The following is a 20,744-nucleotide window of genomic DNA, read 5'->3' on the forward strand; positions in this document are numbered from 1 at the left end:
AGGAAGGAAAAGACTGAAGAGAGCGCCCATTTGTGGCAATCTGAAATCTGAAAAAGCAAGAGGCAGTGGGAATTTGAGTCCTTTGGGTTTGGCTGTTTCGAACACATTCAAATATCAGACTGCTTGTCACTGCGTGTCACCATCACGTAAAAGAAATGCCCACACCCACACCAAGACTTACTCTCTGTTATCATGTATTCAAATTTTCTTTTTCTACCGCGCACTATTTGGGTCCCGCTCATTGTCCCGTTTGTCGCCTATTGTCGGCTCTCCTAATCTTTCATTCCTTCCTCCTTACTCTTTCAAAATTTTCATTTTCCATTTAATTAATTAGTCTCCAAAGTTGATAATTATCTGTTTAGCCAAGGAAGTTCATAATTATTTTACTTTAATTACTCAACTACGACTAATTGTTTATTTGAATGAGAATATGCGGGTTTTTATCTCACTTACTGCTCAGCTATAGGGTTTTTGAGCACGCCTAAATCGACTTAACTAATAGAGGTTTAAATGATTAGTTTTATTCGATAAATTTATACATAGGGTAGTAACTATTCATAGTAGCTATTCACACACTCTTTTTGTTCATTGATCTTTTTTAATTCCTTTGACATAACGGTCAGAAATTAAGAAGTGTATGAGGGGTAAAAATAAGTATGTGGATAACATCACCCGATACATAAATTAATTTTTATCAATATTTAATTGGTCTGAACCTCCATCAGATTTACGTAAAAAAAGATGCTTTATCAAAAAAGAAGAAGTTAATTTGTTCCTTTTTCTGTTTTTGAACAGGAAAAAGGTTGAGAAGAGTCGGCTTAATCATCTAAATTACTAATGAATGCATCTGGTTCTTGGTAGGTAATTATTCCTGGGGACATTCTATAGGGATCAAAGTCGACTACGAGAAAAATCTTGACATATATATTTAATCATACCGGGGAGGTTTTAAGCAATTTAATTCAAAACTTTGGATGAACCAAAAGAACCAGTAATCTCTGCTCATGTATGTTCCTTTGAAAACATCATAAAAGAGATGAAGAGCAAGAATCAAGACTTTGGCATTATGAGGTCAATAAAGAGAAACCCACTATCACTACGTACACTCATGATTCCACAAAAGATGAATAAAAACGAATTTTCTAAGCAAAACCAGACAAAAATCCCACATAGAATAACACAAACAGCACTATGCAGTGACATTTTAGGGGGTATAGTCAAAACAAGGACATTTCTTTATTTTTCCCCTCATCGTCAGAGTCATAAAGTAAGCCAATGCATAAAGCAATAAGCACACACACGATCTAAAAGACAATCTAAAACATTCTTTCTTCCACTAAGAGCAGCTGCAGACAAAGAAGGTGAACACTTTCTCCTTTTCTCTCTCTCTCTTACTGAAGTCATCAGCTTCCTTTCTTCCCCTTTTCTCTTCTGAATTCATGGATACTGCTCAATGGCTGCAGGTGGGTGGGTTTATAATTTTTCATCTCATGTATTCTTTTTCCTTTCTTTAATGTATTAGTTCTATGAGCCCAAAATTTATTAATCTAGGTTAGATTCAAGGCCAAACATAGATCAATCTCCAAGGTGTTTGAAACATATATATAATTACTGTGTGGGGTACTTTAATTCATAATTTCTTACTTCTAGCTATATATGAGACGATGTTCATCAAGGCAACTGAAAGTTTCATGATACTTGGATTTCTTTTATCCAAAGATAAAAGGTTATTTTGTTCTTTGTACACGAAAGCTCAACTTTTTTCTTTCTTTCACATGTGATAACCGATAAAGGAATTAAAAAGGCAGTACTTGTTGCTATTATTTGTAGTTTTTGTTTTTAATTTTTATTTATTTTTTCAATATGATTCTTCCCCAACTACTAAAAAAGCTGATATAGGTAGCTACTTATTATGATGATCTATCTCTTTAATCTGTTTATTTAGATTTCTAGATCTGTGTGCATTTGTAGGATATATTGATCGTTTTGCTTAATTTTTCATTAAAATGAATTAGGGCTCTTAATTTTGATTATAATTAGGGAAGTGGAGAACCGGAGAAGCCCATGGAAGATCATGATATGGGATCCAATGGATGCACAAGGTCAGTGTTGGAGAAAAGGGCAAGACCTCAAGAGCAATTGAATTGTCCAAGGTGCAATTCAACCAACACCAAGTTTTGTTACTACAACAACTACAGCCTCACTCAACCAAGGTACTTTTGCAAGACATGCAGAAGGTATTGGACTGAAGGTGGAACTCTCAGAAATGTCCCAGTTGGAGGAGGTTCAAGGAAGAACAAGAAATCCACATCCTCATCGGTATCGTCAAAGATTACTATTCCTGATCTTAACCCACCAACAACTCTTTCACACTTTTCATCATCTCACCAAAACCCTAGGGTTACCCATGAAGGCCAAGATCTTAACCTAGGTTTTAATGCTATAGATGCACATTACCATGGTACTACAATGGAAAACAACAATAGTACTAATTCCTCATCAGCTCCTAATCTTTCAGCTATGGAGCTTCTTAGGACTGGCATTGCTTCTAGAGGTGTGAATTCATACATACCAACCCAGAATATGCCTGATCATCATTCAAACACACTCTATCCACCATCATCAGCTGGGTTCTCACTACAAGAATACAAACCAACAAACCTTGGTTTTTGTGTTGATGGGCTTGGAAATAGGTATGGGGGGGATGATCATGGGACTGTTAATGGTGGAAGGATCTTGTTTCCATTTGGGGATCATCATTTGAAACAGATTTCAAGCACTGCAGGTCATCATGAAGTACTTGATCATCATCAGAACAAGGGGCAAGGGAATCCAACTGGGTATTGGAATGGTTTATTAGGTGGAGGCTCATGGTGATGATTAAACAAGTGAAGGATCAGAAGAGGGAAAAGACAAGAAGAAAGAAAGAGAGTGTATTTTTCACTTTTAACTTCTTCCTTTTTTTTTTTCTTTGCCATTTAAAAGTTGGGTTACTTATTTGAAGTTGTTCAGAACTAACATATAGGATAAAATGTGGTTTCTAATTATATATATATATATATATATATATATATATATATATATATATATTATTCCTCTCTTTTCTTACTTTGGATTGGCTTTCTACAAGAGGCTTTTGTAAATTCAGTACTTGATACTGAGTAGGGGATAGAAGAATAAATGAATGTAAGGCTCTTGGAAACATGACATGCATTCATGCATTCTTCTATCAAATCGAGGACATGCATTTGATGCACTTGTTGTATGATTTTACAGACTTGTTGATCTCTTGTTTGCTCACTTGTTTCCCCTTTTGTCTATGAACTAAATTGAATTAAAAAATTTTCTTTTCATATTTTCTTGAGATTGTTTTTGTTACGTAATAATGTTGAATAGTTTACTCAATTCTCCATCTTTTTATAAAAATTTGTTTGAGGTTATTTTTGTCATGTGATAATGCTGATTAGCATTATGTACTAAGCTCCTTTTATAAAAAATTGTTTGTTACCTAACAATGTGTACATAAATGTGCCCAAAATCAAGAATATTTCTTAAACACATACTATGTTTCAAATGGATTGGTTTATTTCGTAAGGAGCAAGAGCAACTCCACACATATTTTTCTCCATGCACACAAGAATAAGGCAGGCATGAGGTATCAAGGTTGACGTCTTATCTTTTACACAACTGAGATTCTTCCAGCTATGAAAGCATTTCGTTAGATATCAAATTAAAATGATGAAGGCCTACCTTTAATATTACCTTTAAACTTTAAAGCAAACAAATAATATATCAATATTATTCTATTAACAATTAAACTCACTAATTTGATCTAATTCAATTATTAAAGTATTAGAACCGATCGAGCACTAGTATAGTGGCGATAAACCCAATACACATTCTTTTGCACAGTAGTATATGTTCTTACTTTAGGGTTTCTTAGACACAAGTCACACAACACCACCAAACTAATAAGCAGTAAACTACAAAGATTAACAATTTTAAAATAATTACCTGCCTCAACCAAAAGCAAACCTAATCAATTTGTTGACACACACACCTGGCCGCTGATCGGTTTTAGAAGACTCCTTCCATGAAAGATCATCATGCCTTTCTATAAAAAAACATTGATAAAATCAAAAGGAAAATCCCCACAAAGCCCACCCATCATCTCTTATATATTTTGGTTTTAGGGTACGCAAAATGGGACCACTCAAACATTCCTTCTGGTTTAGTGGGTTCAGAAAAAGCGTGTCGATAAACTATTTTCTCCACCAACTCTCAGTCCATTTAGCATCTTAATTTGGTGTTTTCGAATGTTAACCGTGTTAGGAATTAATTCTGTTTTAGGTAAATATTGTTGGCGTTACATATGATGCGAGTAAGAATATCTGATTAGCAAACTAATAAGTAGAGAAAGAAGGTTCACCACCCTATGACTCTGAAGTGATCACTGAAGTCAAACCCACTCACCCTAGCTAATGACCTAATTAAGGTTTAAGGCATCTAAACCTCACTGGTTTATATTTAGGCTCGCCTAGCTACTCTCCATTCTTTCAAGTGTCCACTAGCTTTTCTAAATGGAGGAGCCATTTGTAACAACAACGATGGCTATAGAGGCTGCCCAACCTAGATGCATCCACTACGCACTAGGAATTTAAGTGTGCATGATTATTGATCTATTTTATTATGGATTAGTGATATTTTTTTTTAATTGTAAGTGAGAAATTTAAATTCGGCAACCGCGGGTATGGCGAGCTCAACATCAAATTATTATAACGGATCATTGTGTGGCTTGATTCAAATCTCTCATCTATTACTTTAAATGTATCAATGTTTCAAAGAAAGAAAAACAAAAGTTCCTGTTGAAGACTTGAAGTCATCATTGCGTTGTAATTGTACCTCAATTTAGGGGTTGCTCAAAATCCAATTAAATTCATCCAAAATGTCCGATTCCATCTAAAACCGAAATTATTGGTCTAAGTGATAGTTCCATTTAAATCCATCCAAATTGACCGATTTTAGTCCAATTCTATCCAATTTTGATCAATTTTGGCAAATTTGATTGGAACCCTAAACTCCGATCTCCTAAACTCCAAACTAAACAATTGAATTACTTATTATATATTATAATCCAAATTTAGTTGCTTTCCTTTTCTTTTGTTTTTAAATCTTCTTCCATACAAGCATATGGACTTGAACAAACTAGGAATAACTATATATATGTTTATTATATATAATAAAGCCAAAACTCTTTTCTTTGGCATTTAAATTTTATTAGACATTAGCTGCAAGTGGAAGGAAAACAACTAAAGAGAGCATGAGAAGATAAGTTATTGAGGGATTCCATGGAATCTTGATGCAAATGTTTATTTATCCTAGTCGTTCTTGTACCAGATTTGTGTTTTCCTGTCTTTTGACAAAGTCTGTTTGTTTGTTTCGATTACATCTATCTCATCTGATTTGGCTCCATGGTGGATATGTCTTCCTTGACTAGATCTATGGTTAGGCATCATTGCCTTTTTAGATCTGTGGTGGATTCGCCCTGGTTAGCACGAGGTTGTTGTCGCTCTGTCTCGGAGTGGTGAAGTTGTCGATGTGCTTAGGGCTGGTTTGGTATTGTTGTGCTTTGAAAAAAAGCTGATGTGATAATAAGCGGATGTGCTGTGAGAATAAGCGGCTGTAAAATAAAGCCAGCAGAGTGTTTGGTAAACTTTTTTGTGAAAGTGCTTTTGGAAAAAAAAGTGTTTGGTAAACTTTTATGTAAAACAGCTGACTGTGTGAAATGACCAAAAAGGGTATAATACTATATGTGCTATTAATTTAATTTTCTTAACAAATAAAAGTGAATTATTAAATATACTTTATTTTAAAAAAAGAAATATTTATAAACTTTATCTTAAATATTAATTAGTATGACAAACTACTTCAATTGAAATATTTTAGATTGAATAGCTAGGATTCATTAGTACAATATTATTAATGTACTTGAAAGTAGTCTAATTAGATGCATTCATCAAACTTGCTGCTATTCAATTTCTTAATGCTTCTATCTCATGGAATCCTTCAACTTGATAATTTTGGTATTCATCATCATCATCATCACTACTATCGCTCTCTTCACAATAGTCCTTGGGGTCATCAAAATGACGATCACTTTCAGAATACCTCCGTATGTAGTTATGAAGAGCCATTGTAGCAATGATAATCTTCACTTGCTTATTGAACGGGTAATTAGGCATATCCCTTAAAATTGCCCATCTTTTCTTCCATACCCCAAAAGTTCATTCAATGATGCTCCTTAGAGAAGAATGCATGTGGTTGAATACCTCTTTATGACCCGTTGGTTCGGGACCCCTACGAAAATCCGAGAGATGATATCTTTTACCTTTATATGGTCCCAAATAACCTCTCATTTGTGGGTACCCCGCATCTACCAAATAATATTTTCCTGAAAATTGAAAATTTTGTTTTGTATTGTAATAATTATACAAAGCAAGTATGTAAATTGTTATAAATAAGTATGAAGATTACCATTTGGAGGCTTTGGAAAGTTTAAATTTGGATTCCGTAGCACGCATAAAAAAAACCCTTGTATCATGTGCAGTGCCTTCCCATCCGGCACAAGCAAATGTGAATTGCATGTCAAAATTACATGCAGCCATAACATTTTGTGTCGGTATTCCTTTCCTACCAATGTATGGAACTTGATCCGGAGGTGGTATTGAAGCCTCAACATGTACTCCATCTATGGCACCAATACAATCCTAAAAATAATAATATAGAAGAAAATCGTCAACCTACACTTATAGTTTGCAAACACTTATAGTTTACAAATAAGTTAGAAGACGAGTCAAAATTTACCTTAAAATAAGGCATGTATCTTGTATCTCTCCTTATTTCTTGGGGAATGCCACGAAACTCAGAATCCATCGGTTTGATAATATCTATTGCCATCTTACATACGATATCTAACATAACACCAAAATATATACTAACAGTCTCACCAGAATGTTGAAATCTCTCTTGAGCTAATCTGTTTTTCACACCATGTCCCAACATATGCAAGAACATTCCTAATATTTCAATTGCATTCATTTTCCTTGAACCTTTCAACCCATAATTAGTTTGCAAGTCATTGGATAATCTATAAAAAAACATCTTTGTTCAGCCTAAACATTTTATAGCATCGCACATGATTTCCTTGTAGTACTTCCATCAACCAACTATTACCTGTTTGGGAAAAATTCATACACGGAGTTTTGTGGACATATTTTAAATAATATGTTTCAACAGCTCTCGCTACAGCGCATATAATTACACCATCCTCCAAATCCTGAACATCATCATCAGAGGTATTCTTATTGAATATACACCTGTAACCTAACACATAATTCAACATTCCACAAGTCATAATCCAACAATCACTAAGAAGTCATACTCCGACATTCAAGAACAAGTCATAATCCAACGTTTAACAAGAAATCATAATTCAACATTCAACATATAATCCAACATTCAATAAACATGTAGTAACATTCAATACATAATCTTAATGCAAAGTACAACCACACATATAGTCCTAATTCATAGTTTTAGGCTTTTAGCTCCCTATTGTTCTTTGTTGAACATATATTTCAACCAAGTTAGTTGGACTTCAGGATCTTTCATCGTGTTAAACACCTCTCGCTTCTCTGCGCTACAAAATAAACATGTAGCAAACAGCCATAACTCGCTAGGTGGCTCACAACCAGGCAATTGTGCAACAGTCACTAACACTTCTGAAATACTATTTCCTATATGCAGTTTGGACATCAATGAGTTTGCAGAACTCCTAGTTCCATGTAGCAATAGGATTTGACGAAGATGCCCCATTCTTTGCCATTGATACCAACTACTGATTTGTAATATAACCAAGAAATAACCAATAAATGATCCACATACAACTACAAAAGATTACATCACAGTTTGGGAAAAAAACTGGACCATTAATCACAAGATTAAATTTCACAGGTTTATATGGATACCCCACAGGTTTACCAACACATGCTTATATGGATACCCCACAGGTTTACCAAATGTAATTTTAGTCCATGTGATTTTCCATACAACTATTTATTATATAAGACTACTCGGACACAACAATTTACGACCATTAAAGCATTCTAGACTAAATAAACATTTCATCACACTAATTCATTAAGTGGAAGTTAGTTTGAACAGAAGAGAAAACTTATAATAAAAAGGACCACATTATAGAAAGAAAAAAAATTATGTTAATTAACATATAAGTTTGAAAAGTGGTTCGATTATTCTTTGGAATTTCAGAATGTAATGTCAACTATCCTTGAAGAATTCACACGATGAACCATAAAAATACATGAAAATTCATTAACACATAGATCAACCATAAAAATACATAGATCAACCATAAAAATACATGAAAATTCATATGAAGCCCACTGTAGCATGGATCCAGCCAGAGAACAAACAAGCTAAACAGTTCAAACATTCACAAGAGGTACAATTAATAATAATGGGGACACCCTCTTGACTTCTATAACCAAGAAGTATTATTTGTCTGTTACACCATTTTCTTCAAAAACATTAGGCATGTGTGTGTGTGTGTGTGTGTGTATTTTCATCGAGTGGTTACAAGTTCATTTGCAAGATCGAAATCTAATCTTGGCTCCTAATCTCCAAAGAATGACAAGTCATTAATCCTCCCTTGTCCTAGGCTAGACCAGAAAAGCTCAATATAAGTGGTTTCTTTCTTCCTACCTGCAAACACTCCATGCTCAAATTTAACATAAATCAGCTACCCTAATTTCATTCTTTCAAGTTTTGGTCTTCTACTTTAATCCCTAGGTTTCACGAGAGGATATGTACCACTACATTCAAACACAAATTACACAATCGAATATGATCACGAAAATTACAAAATGCTTGAAAGAAAACTCATTTCAAGTGCAAACTAATACGTAAACACATAAACCAAATACCATTTAAATGCAATCATAAAACAGATTTATTAAAAACATGAAAACCGAATTTTGTACCAAGACAAAAATAACCCACCTGTTCGAGTACAGCCTCAGCGATGTCCTCAGAAACCCACTTCCTTCTAGAGAGATAGGATACGAACACTGACAAAGGGATGAAAAATCAGAACCACAGTTCACAGATCAAAACCAGAGCAAAGCTTTATAAAAAATTATCCTTTACCTAAACCAAATCAGAAGCAGACCTCAATTTTTCTTGTTTTCTCCACAAACCCTAATTTTTCCCCCAATTAATTTTTTCCCAATTATTTTTTTCCACAAACCATATCACCTTCCCCAATTAATTTTTCCCACCCTTCATCCCCAATTGTTTTTCCCGACACCCATACCTTCATCCCTTTGCTCTTCCCACCCCTTTTTCCCTCTCCCATCCCCAAGGTTAAAAATCCAAACAAATAAATAAATAAAATTTACAAGAGAAGCTTACCAAACGAACCTGGAGAACAAGAGAACAAGGGAGAACGCTGGTTTTAGAACGAGAGAACGAAAGAGATCTGGTTTCCTGGTTCGGGTATGCGAGAGGAGAGTAGACGAAAAAGCAATTTTGCATTACTGAAGGCGAGAGAGGCGGAGAGCTGCGACTGTAAAGGAAGGAGGGCAATTTTGGATTATTGAAAAAATCATTAAACCTACACTATTCACCCGTGTTTTTGGTTTGGGAAGCTGCAGCTGTTTTTGGGAAGCTGCAAATAGCAGCTTCACGTTTTGGGCTTCTTTTCACTCTAAACTTAAAAAAAAAAGCTGCTTTTGGAAAATTTACCAAACACCTAAAATCCTTCTAGCTTTTTTTCACCCCAGCTTTTTTTTTAAGCACCTCACTCCCAAACTGCACCTTAGACTGGCCAACTTTACGTTATGGAGGTGAAGCAGATTGGTGGATCTTGTCAGCTTTAGTTTATATTTGGAACAATTACACAAACTCAAAGAAAGTTCGTTTGTGTTTTGCAGTCTCGGGTTAGATGAGTTTTATAGTCCCGCTATATGCTAGTTTGTGATAACAAAGATGAAGAAAGCAAAGATATCAAAGAAGTAGAGAGAGAATTTGCTAAAGCAGACTTTTCATTATATTTGGATAATAATTACAAGGCAATGACTTTGTCTTATAAATACACAGCTATAACTAACTCAAGACTTGGACTAATGACATTCAGCCACATGGCACACTAATCACTCAACACCTGTCATTACTTAATCCTTCATATCCTAACATTCCCCCTCAAGCTTATGTTGTGATTTACCAAGCATAAGATTGGAACAATGCGCAGAGAATAAAGGTGAACATAAACCCTTGGTGAGAATGTCTGCATATGGTTCCACATATGCAACAAACGGCAAAGAAATGCAACGTTGCTGAACACGCTCCCTCACAAAATGGCAGTCAAGCTCAATGTGTTTTGCTTTGGAGTGCAAAACAGGATTAGTTGCTAAAGCCATGGCTGAAATATTATCACAATGCAATAAAGGAGGTATAGAACTGTCAATATGTAAGTCTTTGAGTAGTTGTTGCAACCAAACAATTTCTGCAGTAGTAATTGCCATTGCCTTATATTCGGCCTCAGTAGAAAACCGGCTAACAGTATGCTGCTTCTTGGAACACCAAGAGATATGATTGTATCCCAAGAAAATAAAAAAGCCAGTAGTACTTCGACGATCATTGGGATCCCCAACCCAATAAGCATCTGTATAGGCCTTTAAAGACAAAGAACCAGGTCTAAAACACATACCCTAATCCAACGTGCCTTTGAGATATCTAAGAATTCTCTTAACAACAACAAAGTGAGAATCCAAAGGTGAATGCATAAACTGACAAACTTGGTTCACATAGCAAGATAACCATGGATGTGCCATCATGTTTAACAAATAAAGATGGATCAGCATAGGGGGATTTAAACCCCAAAGAGAATAAGAACTTTGTGAACATGTCATTCCAAACTCTTGGAGCTTGTTTGAGACTATACAAAGAGCTCTGCAACTTGCAAACATGGTGAAGATGTGCTTTATCAATATACCCTTGGGGCTGAGCCATGTATACTTCCTCCTCAAGCACCCCATGTAAAGAAGCATTTTTTTACATCAAGTTGTTTCAACTTCCAACCTTTTGTTGCAGCTAATGCCATTATTAATCTCACAGTTGTGGGCTTCACAACAGGACTGAAAGTCTCATAATAATCAAGTCCCGCTTCTTAAGAAAACCCTTTGGCCACTAACCTAGCCTTATATCTTGCAATCGACCCATCATAGTTCTTTTTGATTTTGTATATCCACTTACACCTTACCAAATTCTTATTAGAAGGTATGGGAACAAGTTGCCAATGTGTTACTGAATTAGAGCAAACATTTCCTCATCCATTGCAGTTTGCCAATGTGTAGACTTGGAAGCAACACTATAAGACTGGGGTTCTATATCAAGATGAGACTGTATTTGAGCAGCAAAAGCCTTTTTCTTCTTAAAAATGCTAGACTTGGACCTAGTTTGCATATGATGTGTATTATGAGAAGAAATAGATATGTGCTGCAATTCTGACACCTAGGAAGTAGTAGTTAGTGGATGTAATTCTGAATCAACAACACCATTGATAATAGATGGTGCAGGTAGCCCGGAAGTAGGGACCCCAAAAGTGGAGCTCGAGGTAAAAGATGAAGCAGGGAAGACAAGATCACCAATATTGCTTGTATGAGCCTGAGTAACATTAGGAGTTGCAGTTTGACTATGTTCAAATACAACTGGTAAAGGTATAGGAACCATTGGTGGAGACTCAAAAGTATTGGGATGAGCCATAAGTGAAGACACAAAGGACTTAGGTTGAGGTAAAGTATATGGTGATAAAGTTGGAAATGTAGCTTCATTAAATAGCACATGTCTAGAGACAATTAACTTTTGATCTTTGACTGAGTAGCAAATGTAACCCTTGTACTGAGTTACATATCCCAAGAAAATACACTCAGTGGTCTTAGGTTCAAGTTTGTGAGATCGATAAAGCTTCATAGAAGGCTAACAAGCATACTCAAAAACCCTTAAATGATCCAACTGAGGAGGCACATGAAACAAAGATTCAAAAGGAGATTTCATACCCATAGTAGGTGTAGGCATCCTATTGATGAAGTAAGTAGCAGTAGCACACCTATGATACCAAAATTGAGGAGACAAAGAAGCTTGTTCAAGTAAAGTAATTGCACTCTCAACCACATGTCTATTTTTTCTCTCAGCTAAGCCATTTTGGGCTGGTGTATAGGGACATGACTTTTGGTGAACAATACCCTTGGTGTGGAGAAAATTTTGAAACTGGTGACTAACGTACTCCCTACCTCCATCACTTTGAAAAATCTTAATTTGGAGTGGAAAAAATTATGAAAAAAAAAGGCATGAAATTGCACAAATACTCCAAACATGGTAGCTTTATTGATTAGTGGAAAAATCCAAGTATATCAAGTACATTCATCTATAAAAGACACATAATACCTATACCATTCTAAAGACATTTGAGGTGCAGGCCCCCATACATCTGAATAAATAACCTCAAATGGAATTACAGACTTGGGGTGCATTAGAAGGAAAAGGAAGATGAGTAAACTTACCTTGCAAGCAAGTTGTACAAGTGTGAGGTTGAGAATTACATTGAAATGGTATAGAAAACTTATTACGAGCTAGTTTAACAATGGAATTGGTTGGATGACCCAACCTGCAATGCCACAAGGAAGAGGAAACCTTTTGACCTAAGTATGCTTTGTCTAGATATGAACATAGGTATAGAATAAACTGCATTGTTACTCAGCCCTTGGAATAGAACTTTCTAGGTGACCTTGTCCTACACACAAATAGAAGACTCGTTAATAATACATCTACAATGATTATCTCGACATAGTTTATTCATGGACAGCAAATGTTGTGATAACTGAGGAACATGCAATACTGAGTTCAATTTAAAACTATGAGACTTAGTATAAAGAATAGAATTGCCAATGTGTGCAATAAGTAAACCTTCACCATTTGCACCAGTCACAGTTTATGTAGAAGAATAAGGTGCAGCCACTTGAAGATTTAAGAGCTCAGAAGTCATATGATTAGTTGTCTCAGAGTCAAGTAACCAATATTCTTATTGTGGAGCTAAATGAGATCCAGTGGTTGTAGCACTTATGGCAACATGGGAGTAGGACTGGGCAATCTCACTTGAAGAAAGATACTGATGTGTAGGAAAACCAGCAGAAGATTGGTATTAAGATGGAATACCATAAGGGTGGAATATGTTGAGCAACAGAAGCATGTGGAACAGCAAATCCTTGTGAATAGGAATGATATCCTTATAGTGGAATGAAAGACTGAGGAGTGTTGTGAGTCCTATCAAGACATGTAGCAGTTGGTGACCAACTCAATGACATATTTGACACCCATTTTGATAACAATTGCGAGCAGAATGGCCTTTCCTATCATAGATTTGACACTTCTGTTAGGGCTGATTGGATTGAGATGTTAACATTTGATGTCCTGAAGACTGAGACACAGGTTGAAACTGTTGATGAAAATGGTTTCCTCCAGAGAATTGAGACTGAGAATACTGAGGTTGAGGCCCTGAGAAAAACTTTTTGCCTTTGCCTTTGTTCTTGTAATTATTCCCCCTAAAATTATTATAAGACCCTGATCCAGTTTGAGACACAAATGCCAAAGGACTAAGAACATTCATTTGTGAAAACTGAGCTGGGAAAGGCAATTGTTGAAACTGAGGCACACTGGAAGAACTACCCATATGAATTCCAGAACTTGAAGATTGAGTAAGCATAGCAAACATTAAGGGAACTTGCTTTGTCACTTCTTCTAAGGTAGACTTATCAGCTTTAAGTTGTGATCTTAACTCTTTCAATAACACAAGGCTTTCTCTGCCACGAATCACTAATTTAATTGTGTTATATTCAGGAGGCAAACCACGAAAAGCAACAGCTACAATGTCCTCATCAGACATCATAACCCCAACTGCAGCAAGTTGATCCCTTGTATTCTTAATACTTTGAAGATACTCATCAATGGTTTCAGGCCCTTTCTTGATATTTTGCAATCAATCTTCATCTGAACAATACTTGTTCTAGTCATATTTGCAAAACGTTCTCGAAGATTAAGCCATATTTCTTGAGAACTTTGACAGCCAATCACACAAAACAAGGCATCAGGTGACATTGTAGTAGTAAGAAGGGTCATTAATGCTTTATCATGAATTTTCCACACCTTGTATGCATCAGAAATCACCAGTGTATTATCATCAACTTTGCTTTTAGAATCAGTCTCAACAAACTTGGTAGGGCAAGCAAGGGATCCATCAACAAAACCAGGGATTCCATTGCCATCTAATAACAACTCCATTTGAAAACTCCAGGTTACATAGTTATAATCATCTAATTTCACAGTGACTGTATTGCCCACACCTAGAATCAGGGAAGCAATCAGCGATTAAGTGAGGACTAATTGCGCCTAAGTCACCATTTTGAATATGTAAGCACAAATAAGAACTTTTCACACAGCACAAAATCGAAAATAACTACACAATCGATCAATAATTCCCAAAATCTAGGGTTTATATGATTAAGAATCAAGACAATCAACAATCCTCCAACAATCAATAGGCGACAATCAACAGGCAAACAAAACAGAAGAAGATCACCTTCTCAGAGCAAAAGAATGGATCAACACGCATGAAAACCCCAAATGCTAGGGTTTAAACGAACAACCAACGAATCCACCAACTTCACCGACAATCGACACCGGAGTAAACACCGGCAAGGAAATCATAGCACCGGAGCTGAAGCAAGATGTGAACCAACCAACAACACAGAAGCTAGATGAGCAGAAGCAAAAAAGATCGTCAATCGATGGCGCGAGACTCGACCGGTGAAGATACCATGATAACGAAGATGAAGAAAGCAAAGATATCGAAGAAGTAGAGAGAGAATTTGCTAATGCAGACTTTTCATTATATTTGGATAATAATTACAAGGCAATGACTTTGTCTTATAAATACACAGCTATAACTAACTCAAGACTTGGACTAATGACATTCAGCCATATGGCACACTGATCACTCAACACCTGTCATCACTTAAACCTCCATATCCTAACAGTTTGATCGTTGTGAGATCAACCTGGTAAATAATACCGATGTACCAAAGATGCATTGTTTGAACATGTTGGATTCAATATTAATGGTGTTTTTGAGATCATTTGGAGTCGCAATGTTTTTCTTTATAGTGTCCAAAGAGAAGCATGGTGTTTCCTTTCTCAGGACTAATTATTTTGAGAGTTTTTTGGCTCGTTTGGATGTGCTTTCAAAATGACTGAAAGCGCTTTTAGAGAAAATATTTTTTGGTTCCAAAAGCACTTAAAGTGCTTTCTGCAAGAAGCACCAATTATGTGCTTTTTCTAGGAAGCACTTAAAGTGATTTTCCAGAATTTACTTGCATTTTTACTAAGGATTGGTTCTAAAAATATTTTTATCAAAAACACTTTTAGTCATTTTAAAAGCACATACAAACGAGCTATTTATCTCTCACATGTTCTTACAACATTTATATTTATTATTTTGTATTTTCAGATTTTCAGATTTTTTTTTTTTCTTGCAAGGATTTTCCTCTTGAGATCATATTCTTCATATGATTGTAATATTTTTCCCTTGTCATAATGAAACATGTCGTTTCCTTGAAACAAAATTATTTTATTTTTAACATTTGCATCAATTAAAATGCCATTGGATTAGATTTAACATAAGATCATACTTCAAGTATTTTGATTCGTAGTTAGTAAATTTACTATTGTTTGAAAAAAAAAAAAAAAGTTTTTACATTATGAAAAAACTGATCAAATACCGCTTAGTACTATAGTCTAGTTGTATTGTTCTTCACTTGTAAGTGAGAGTTGTTAGATTGGATTCTTGCCAAAGGCAAATTTGAACCACACTATTGCTAGCCTAATATGAGGCTTAGCACACTACCCCACTCCATTAGTATAGATAGTATCGTTTGTTCCAAAAAAAAAAGCCAATCAAATCCAATAGAAATTGGATATATCAAGTCGGATTCAATTGGACTGGAAAATCCGAAATCCAATTTACCTGGGATTGACTAATTTTAGGGAAAACTAATAAAAAAGACTTGAAAACTTTGAGTTTTAACGAAAATGACAATATAAAGGGTAAAGTGAATAGTACTAGGATTGACTTTTTGGTGTAAAAATGTAGTTTTTCGTTAAAATAAATAGTACCGGGAGCTTTTCGTTAAAGTTCCCCTAATTTTATTAGTTTACCACTCTCAGTGCAGTTGGCGATTCTGAGGAGAATTTTCAAAAAAGTGAGTTAACATTATGATAGAATAAGAATTTGATCCCTTTCAATTTAACCAAAACAAGGAAAATGAAAACAACTTCCCATTAGCAACACTAGTTAACGGTCTCCCATTTCTGTTTACTAGCTTAGCTCGTAAAGAAAAATCTACGACCCAATACTGTTATATAGTATTATTATCAATCCACATGTTATAATATATGCAGACTGAGTTTAGACGCATGGGTGCCGTCATCCGTGAACTGTGATAGATAATCATATCACCCATTTTCTTTCTGGGTCACTAAATCCTTAAGGACCATAAAATACTCAAACCATAACTCGAGACAGAAGGAGAGTAACCCACATGGGGTATTCACGTGAGTCTTGAGAACTTTACCTTAGACTAGAGAAAATCCAAAGTGCCAAGTACATATTTCCACTGATTTTCCAAGATGTACTTTATAAGTTTAGATTTTTAATTTTCACTCGCTTTTTCTCGGAGCGCCAACATGCACTTGACACATATTTGACCCCTAAATTTGATCCAACAGCATATTGCATTTTAGTGATTCATCTCCATGTCACTACAATACATCAGTAACCAACCCTAGAGGCCGTCAAAGTTTCAATCAAGTTATCGAGGTCATGTCGTCGATAACTGAATCTATATCCACATATTTTTCTCTGTTTCAGGCATAAAACTGTTTTCAGGGTGGAAAAATTATCAAGTAGATGGAAGTTATGAAGTAAAAAAAAAGAGTCAATATGTGATATACTCGTATAGCACGGTGACTCCACGAACATAAAATTTCTCTACTGTACAAAGATAATACAATCACTCTTTCATTATCTGGGAGGCACCTTGAAAAGCCGTAAGCACAGAGAAAAAACATTATATTTTCTAAATACCTCCAGTTCCAACTTCTATACAACGATATAGCTCTTCATCCGAATAAGATAATGATGTTCTGACTTTTGAACATGTCAACCCAAATGTAAGCGCAACTCACTTATCTTCTCCATTGATTCCAAAGATCCGGACTTTGTGCATGTTGGGGAACTTTGCAATGACGAGCACGATGACTGCAAGACTGTTGAAAAACAGCATCGGATGCTGGTAGTCAGTTGTGTGTGAGGCTATCAAGTACCTGGCAGGAAAGAAGGAAGACAAAAATGAGAACTAACATGATTTTTTGTTCGAACCAAGCTTTCAATACATAATCCTAGAGTAAAATTATAATCCTTAGGAGTGGTATCTGTCAGCAGGTTCATACAAATCCTATCACAATCAGAGCTTCAGAAATTTATATTTATTTCCAATGCCTTAGTAATAACGTATTAAACAAAAACATGGGCAATGCTTCTGACCAAGACTGAGTAACTGACTCCCAAAACTACCAAGATCTCCAGCTGCACCAAGACAAATTCTCACTCCTGGTATACGGGGTTGGGGGTCTACAAACACTATCCTTGTAAGTTAGGAAGCCAATCAAGCACATTCTAGTAGTAGGTAAATCCAACACGTCTCAAAGCCATACCAAATGTTGATGTGATCAACAAGATTATGTGAATTATTTGATGGTGAAAACAGGCCCTAAGCTCATACTGAAGTTCCGGATGGTACATAAAAAGGTTGAAAACAGCAAGAGGATACGACTGAACTCATACCTAGGATTATGAGTTCATGAACTGCTCCATGGACACGAATACATCTCAAAATGAGGTCTAATACTCTTATCCAAAAAAAGTATGGTAGATTTTACTAAAATCTGGCTGCCTTGGGCAACCACAAACAAACCAATTGTGCTATGTGAATAGCTAAAAATCTAGCCTGAACTGCAGGTGGAGTGTTATAAACTGAAAATACTCAACCAAATCAATAAACAGATTGTGCTCAGGGTAATCCCAAAAGAGCCAATAGACCAGAACCGGAAATTCTTAATATTCTAAATGTACTATCACAAGTTTTCACGAGTTTTTCATTTTTTTAACTTCTAAGTGCTAACTAATCAATGAAGTAACCCGGCGTCCTCTTAATGTCCTCTTTATTGTAGTTGGCCATCTGAATGTGTCTGGTACAGAGTTGCAACCCATGTACAGACTTAGCTTTAAATTGGACCCGTAAATTTTGGTGTAGTATGTTTGGAACAGTTCAACAAATGTGTATGTGCAACAAACACATGGTTGGAACGGTTTGAACGGGCTTCTGGAGTTGGGCAGGTTAATTTAAATAAAATCTTGAACAGCCAAAAGTTTCAACAATATTTAAAATTAGTGTAAAGAACTGAAAAATGCTAATCTTACAGCCAAAAAATCAACTTACAGCACCACAGGAACAACGGTTAAGAACTTCCTGTTGCGAGTGAGCTGCTTTCCACTATCCATCTGCTCCCACCATGTCAGTCCATTGTAGATCCCCTGGTCTTCAGCAAAGGGAGTTCCTTTCTTCCAATGGAAGAAGTGATATGTGATCTGAAGAAGAATTAGACTCTTCAAATACGGTACACGGAAATATGAATGAGACTAACCTAGAGTTAAGAGGTCCGACTACCAAAGCAGAAGACTGAACACAATGCTTAGAAATTATAAATCAAAATGTTATTTGGCCCAAAGCCTTTAGATAAATGGATAATTCAGGAAAGAATGTCGAATGATTAAACACAGAAACATCATACCAAAACTAGGGAACAAAAAGAGACCTCAAAGTTGTTTCCAACAAAGCGTACAATTCTAAAAATACAACTACCAGTTATGTGCATTAATTGGATATGAACCGTTATGAGTTATAACTATAGCACCACAACATTGGAGAATTTTCTATTTCCATGCAATCTATGGGGACATATCTAATTTTTTTTCCTATAATGAGTACTGTTGAAAATAGAACAAAGAATGGGTTTCGTTATGAATTACAATGACAATCCCCCCAAGTTGTGAACAAAGTGTATGGACAAGAAAATATAATGACAGGGCACACAACTAGGAGAAGTTTGGAATCCTATCATGTCATTGTCTTCCAAAACTTAACAACTGACCGACCTCAAAACATTGCTTAGTTCAGTTAAGGTAATATTTGCATATCTAAACCAAAATGAAATTGTAATATTCAAATGTTATCTATCTACTTTCCTTAAGATTATAGTAGCAACCAAGTTAAATAGTGAATTATTATATCCACGCCATAAGGCTTCACATGATTAACCTCGTTTTCGAAGCTAAACCAACGACGACTCCAACATCCAGCTCATACCCTCTATTACAGGATATAAACTGAAGCAAATCCTATCTTAAATCAAGAAATTCACAAACTAGGTCCCCCCCCCTCTACAGAATATCTCACATGAACTGATAACTACATGAAACGCCCCCATTAAACATCGAAATATATAGCCCATGTAGAATTATGAAAGCTGCACCTAATCACACATGTGGAAACACAAGGTATCATCATTGAGCTGAATAATTACAACATGGGTTTCATACTTTCGTACAAAATTCAACTAAATGCAATTACTTGAATGAATAAGCATCAAATCCAACAGCCTCTAATCAACAAACATAAAATATTCCACAAACCCAATTGAAAACAATACCAATCAATCAAACCCAGAAAGACAAACCAGCAAAAACCACACCTGCACACCAAAAATCACATGGAGAGAGAAAGAGAGGAGAGAGAGAAAGATACCGCAAAATGAGAGAGATTGACTATGGTCCAAGCCATGCCGGGAGAGCAGCCAAAGATTGAGAGCACGAGAAGCCAAGAGAAGAAGAGGATGAGGATATAGGTGGTCCAAACACCAGGGTACATGAACCACTCTGTGTTCCTATTCAGATCCGCAGGTGGCACAGCTTTCACATACAGACTCGCCATCCAAAATTTCGGATTCTGGGTTTTGATTCGGCGACCCTTTTGGCCTAAAACTTGTGGAATTTGGTGGGTTTTGATTTGGGGATAAGCTGGATTTGAATCTGCGTATGGGATTGAAATTTGGTCGTCTTTTGGGTGCTTGATGGTTTCGAAAATCCAAAACCCGAAAACCGGAGCACTCTGATTTGCTTTTTATTGACGGAGGATTATTACAAAATGGAGGGGAAATACTGATATTTACAGGGCTAAACGACGCCGTTCCGGTGAATCACATAAGGCTAAATTTTTGTGCTTGATAAGAAAAAAATATTTATTTTTTGGGATCCTCTTTTAAATTTGTTTACTAGTTAAGTTGATTTATTTTGAATTTACAAATTTCTTTACTAAATTAGACCATGTATCTTTAGTAGGCTTGAGATGAAAAAATCATTGAATTTTTTTATTTACTAATGGCTGCCATGGTAAAATTTATGTAAATTCCAAAAAAAATATCAGAACACAATAGCGCTC

General features: G+C 35.7%; 2 protein-coding genes across 4 annotated transcripts; one reads left to right on the forward strand and one right to left on the reverse strand.

The window, feature by feature from the left end:
- The first annotated feature begins 1,235 nt into the window (after positions 1-1,235).
- On the forward strand, positions 1,236-3,353 carry LOC126621215 (dof zinc finger protein DOF2.5-like). 3 transcript variants are annotated; one of them, XM_050289718.1, is made up of 2 exons: positions 1,236-1,361; positions 2,041-3,353. In XM_050289718.1, the coding sequence occupies exon 2, from the start codon at positions 2,065-2,067 to the stop codon at positions 2,875-2,877; it is 813 nt and encodes a 270-aa protein (XP_050145675.1). In that variant the 5' UTR covers positions 1,236-1,361; positions 2,041-2,064; the 3' UTR covers positions 2,878-3,353. The 3 variants fall into 3 exon arrangements, with proteins under 3 accessions (XP_050145675.1, XP_050145606.1, XP_050145745.1); XM_050289649.1 differs by having other exon boundaries at positions 1,298-1,463; XM_050289788.1 differs by lacking the exon at positions 1,236-1,361 and adding an exon at positions 1,472-1,726.
- Positions 3,354-17,110: 13,757 nt separating this feature from the next.
- On the reverse strand, positions 17,111-20,440 carry LOC126631011 (uncharacterized). The gene is made up of 3 exons (XM_050301172.1): positions 20,052-20,440; positions 18,687-18,835; positions 17,111-17,511 (listed from the first exon to the last, which is right to left on the reverse strand). The coding sequence occupies exons 1-3, from the start codon at positions 20,235-20,237 to the stop codon at positions 17,370-17,372; spliced, it is 477 nt and encodes a 158-aa protein (XP_050157129.1). The 5' UTR covers positions 20,238-20,440; the 3' UTR covers positions 17,111-17,369.
- Positions 20,441-20,744: the final 304 nt, after the last annotated feature.

Source organism: Malus sylvestris, chromosome 1 (assembly GCF_916048215.2).
Source record: "Malus sylvestris chromosome 1, drMalSylv7.2, whole genome shotgun sequence".
Taxonomy (NCBI): domain Eukaryota; kingdom Viridiplantae; phylum Streptophyta; class Magnoliopsida; order Rosales; family Rosaceae; genus Malus; species Malus sylvestris.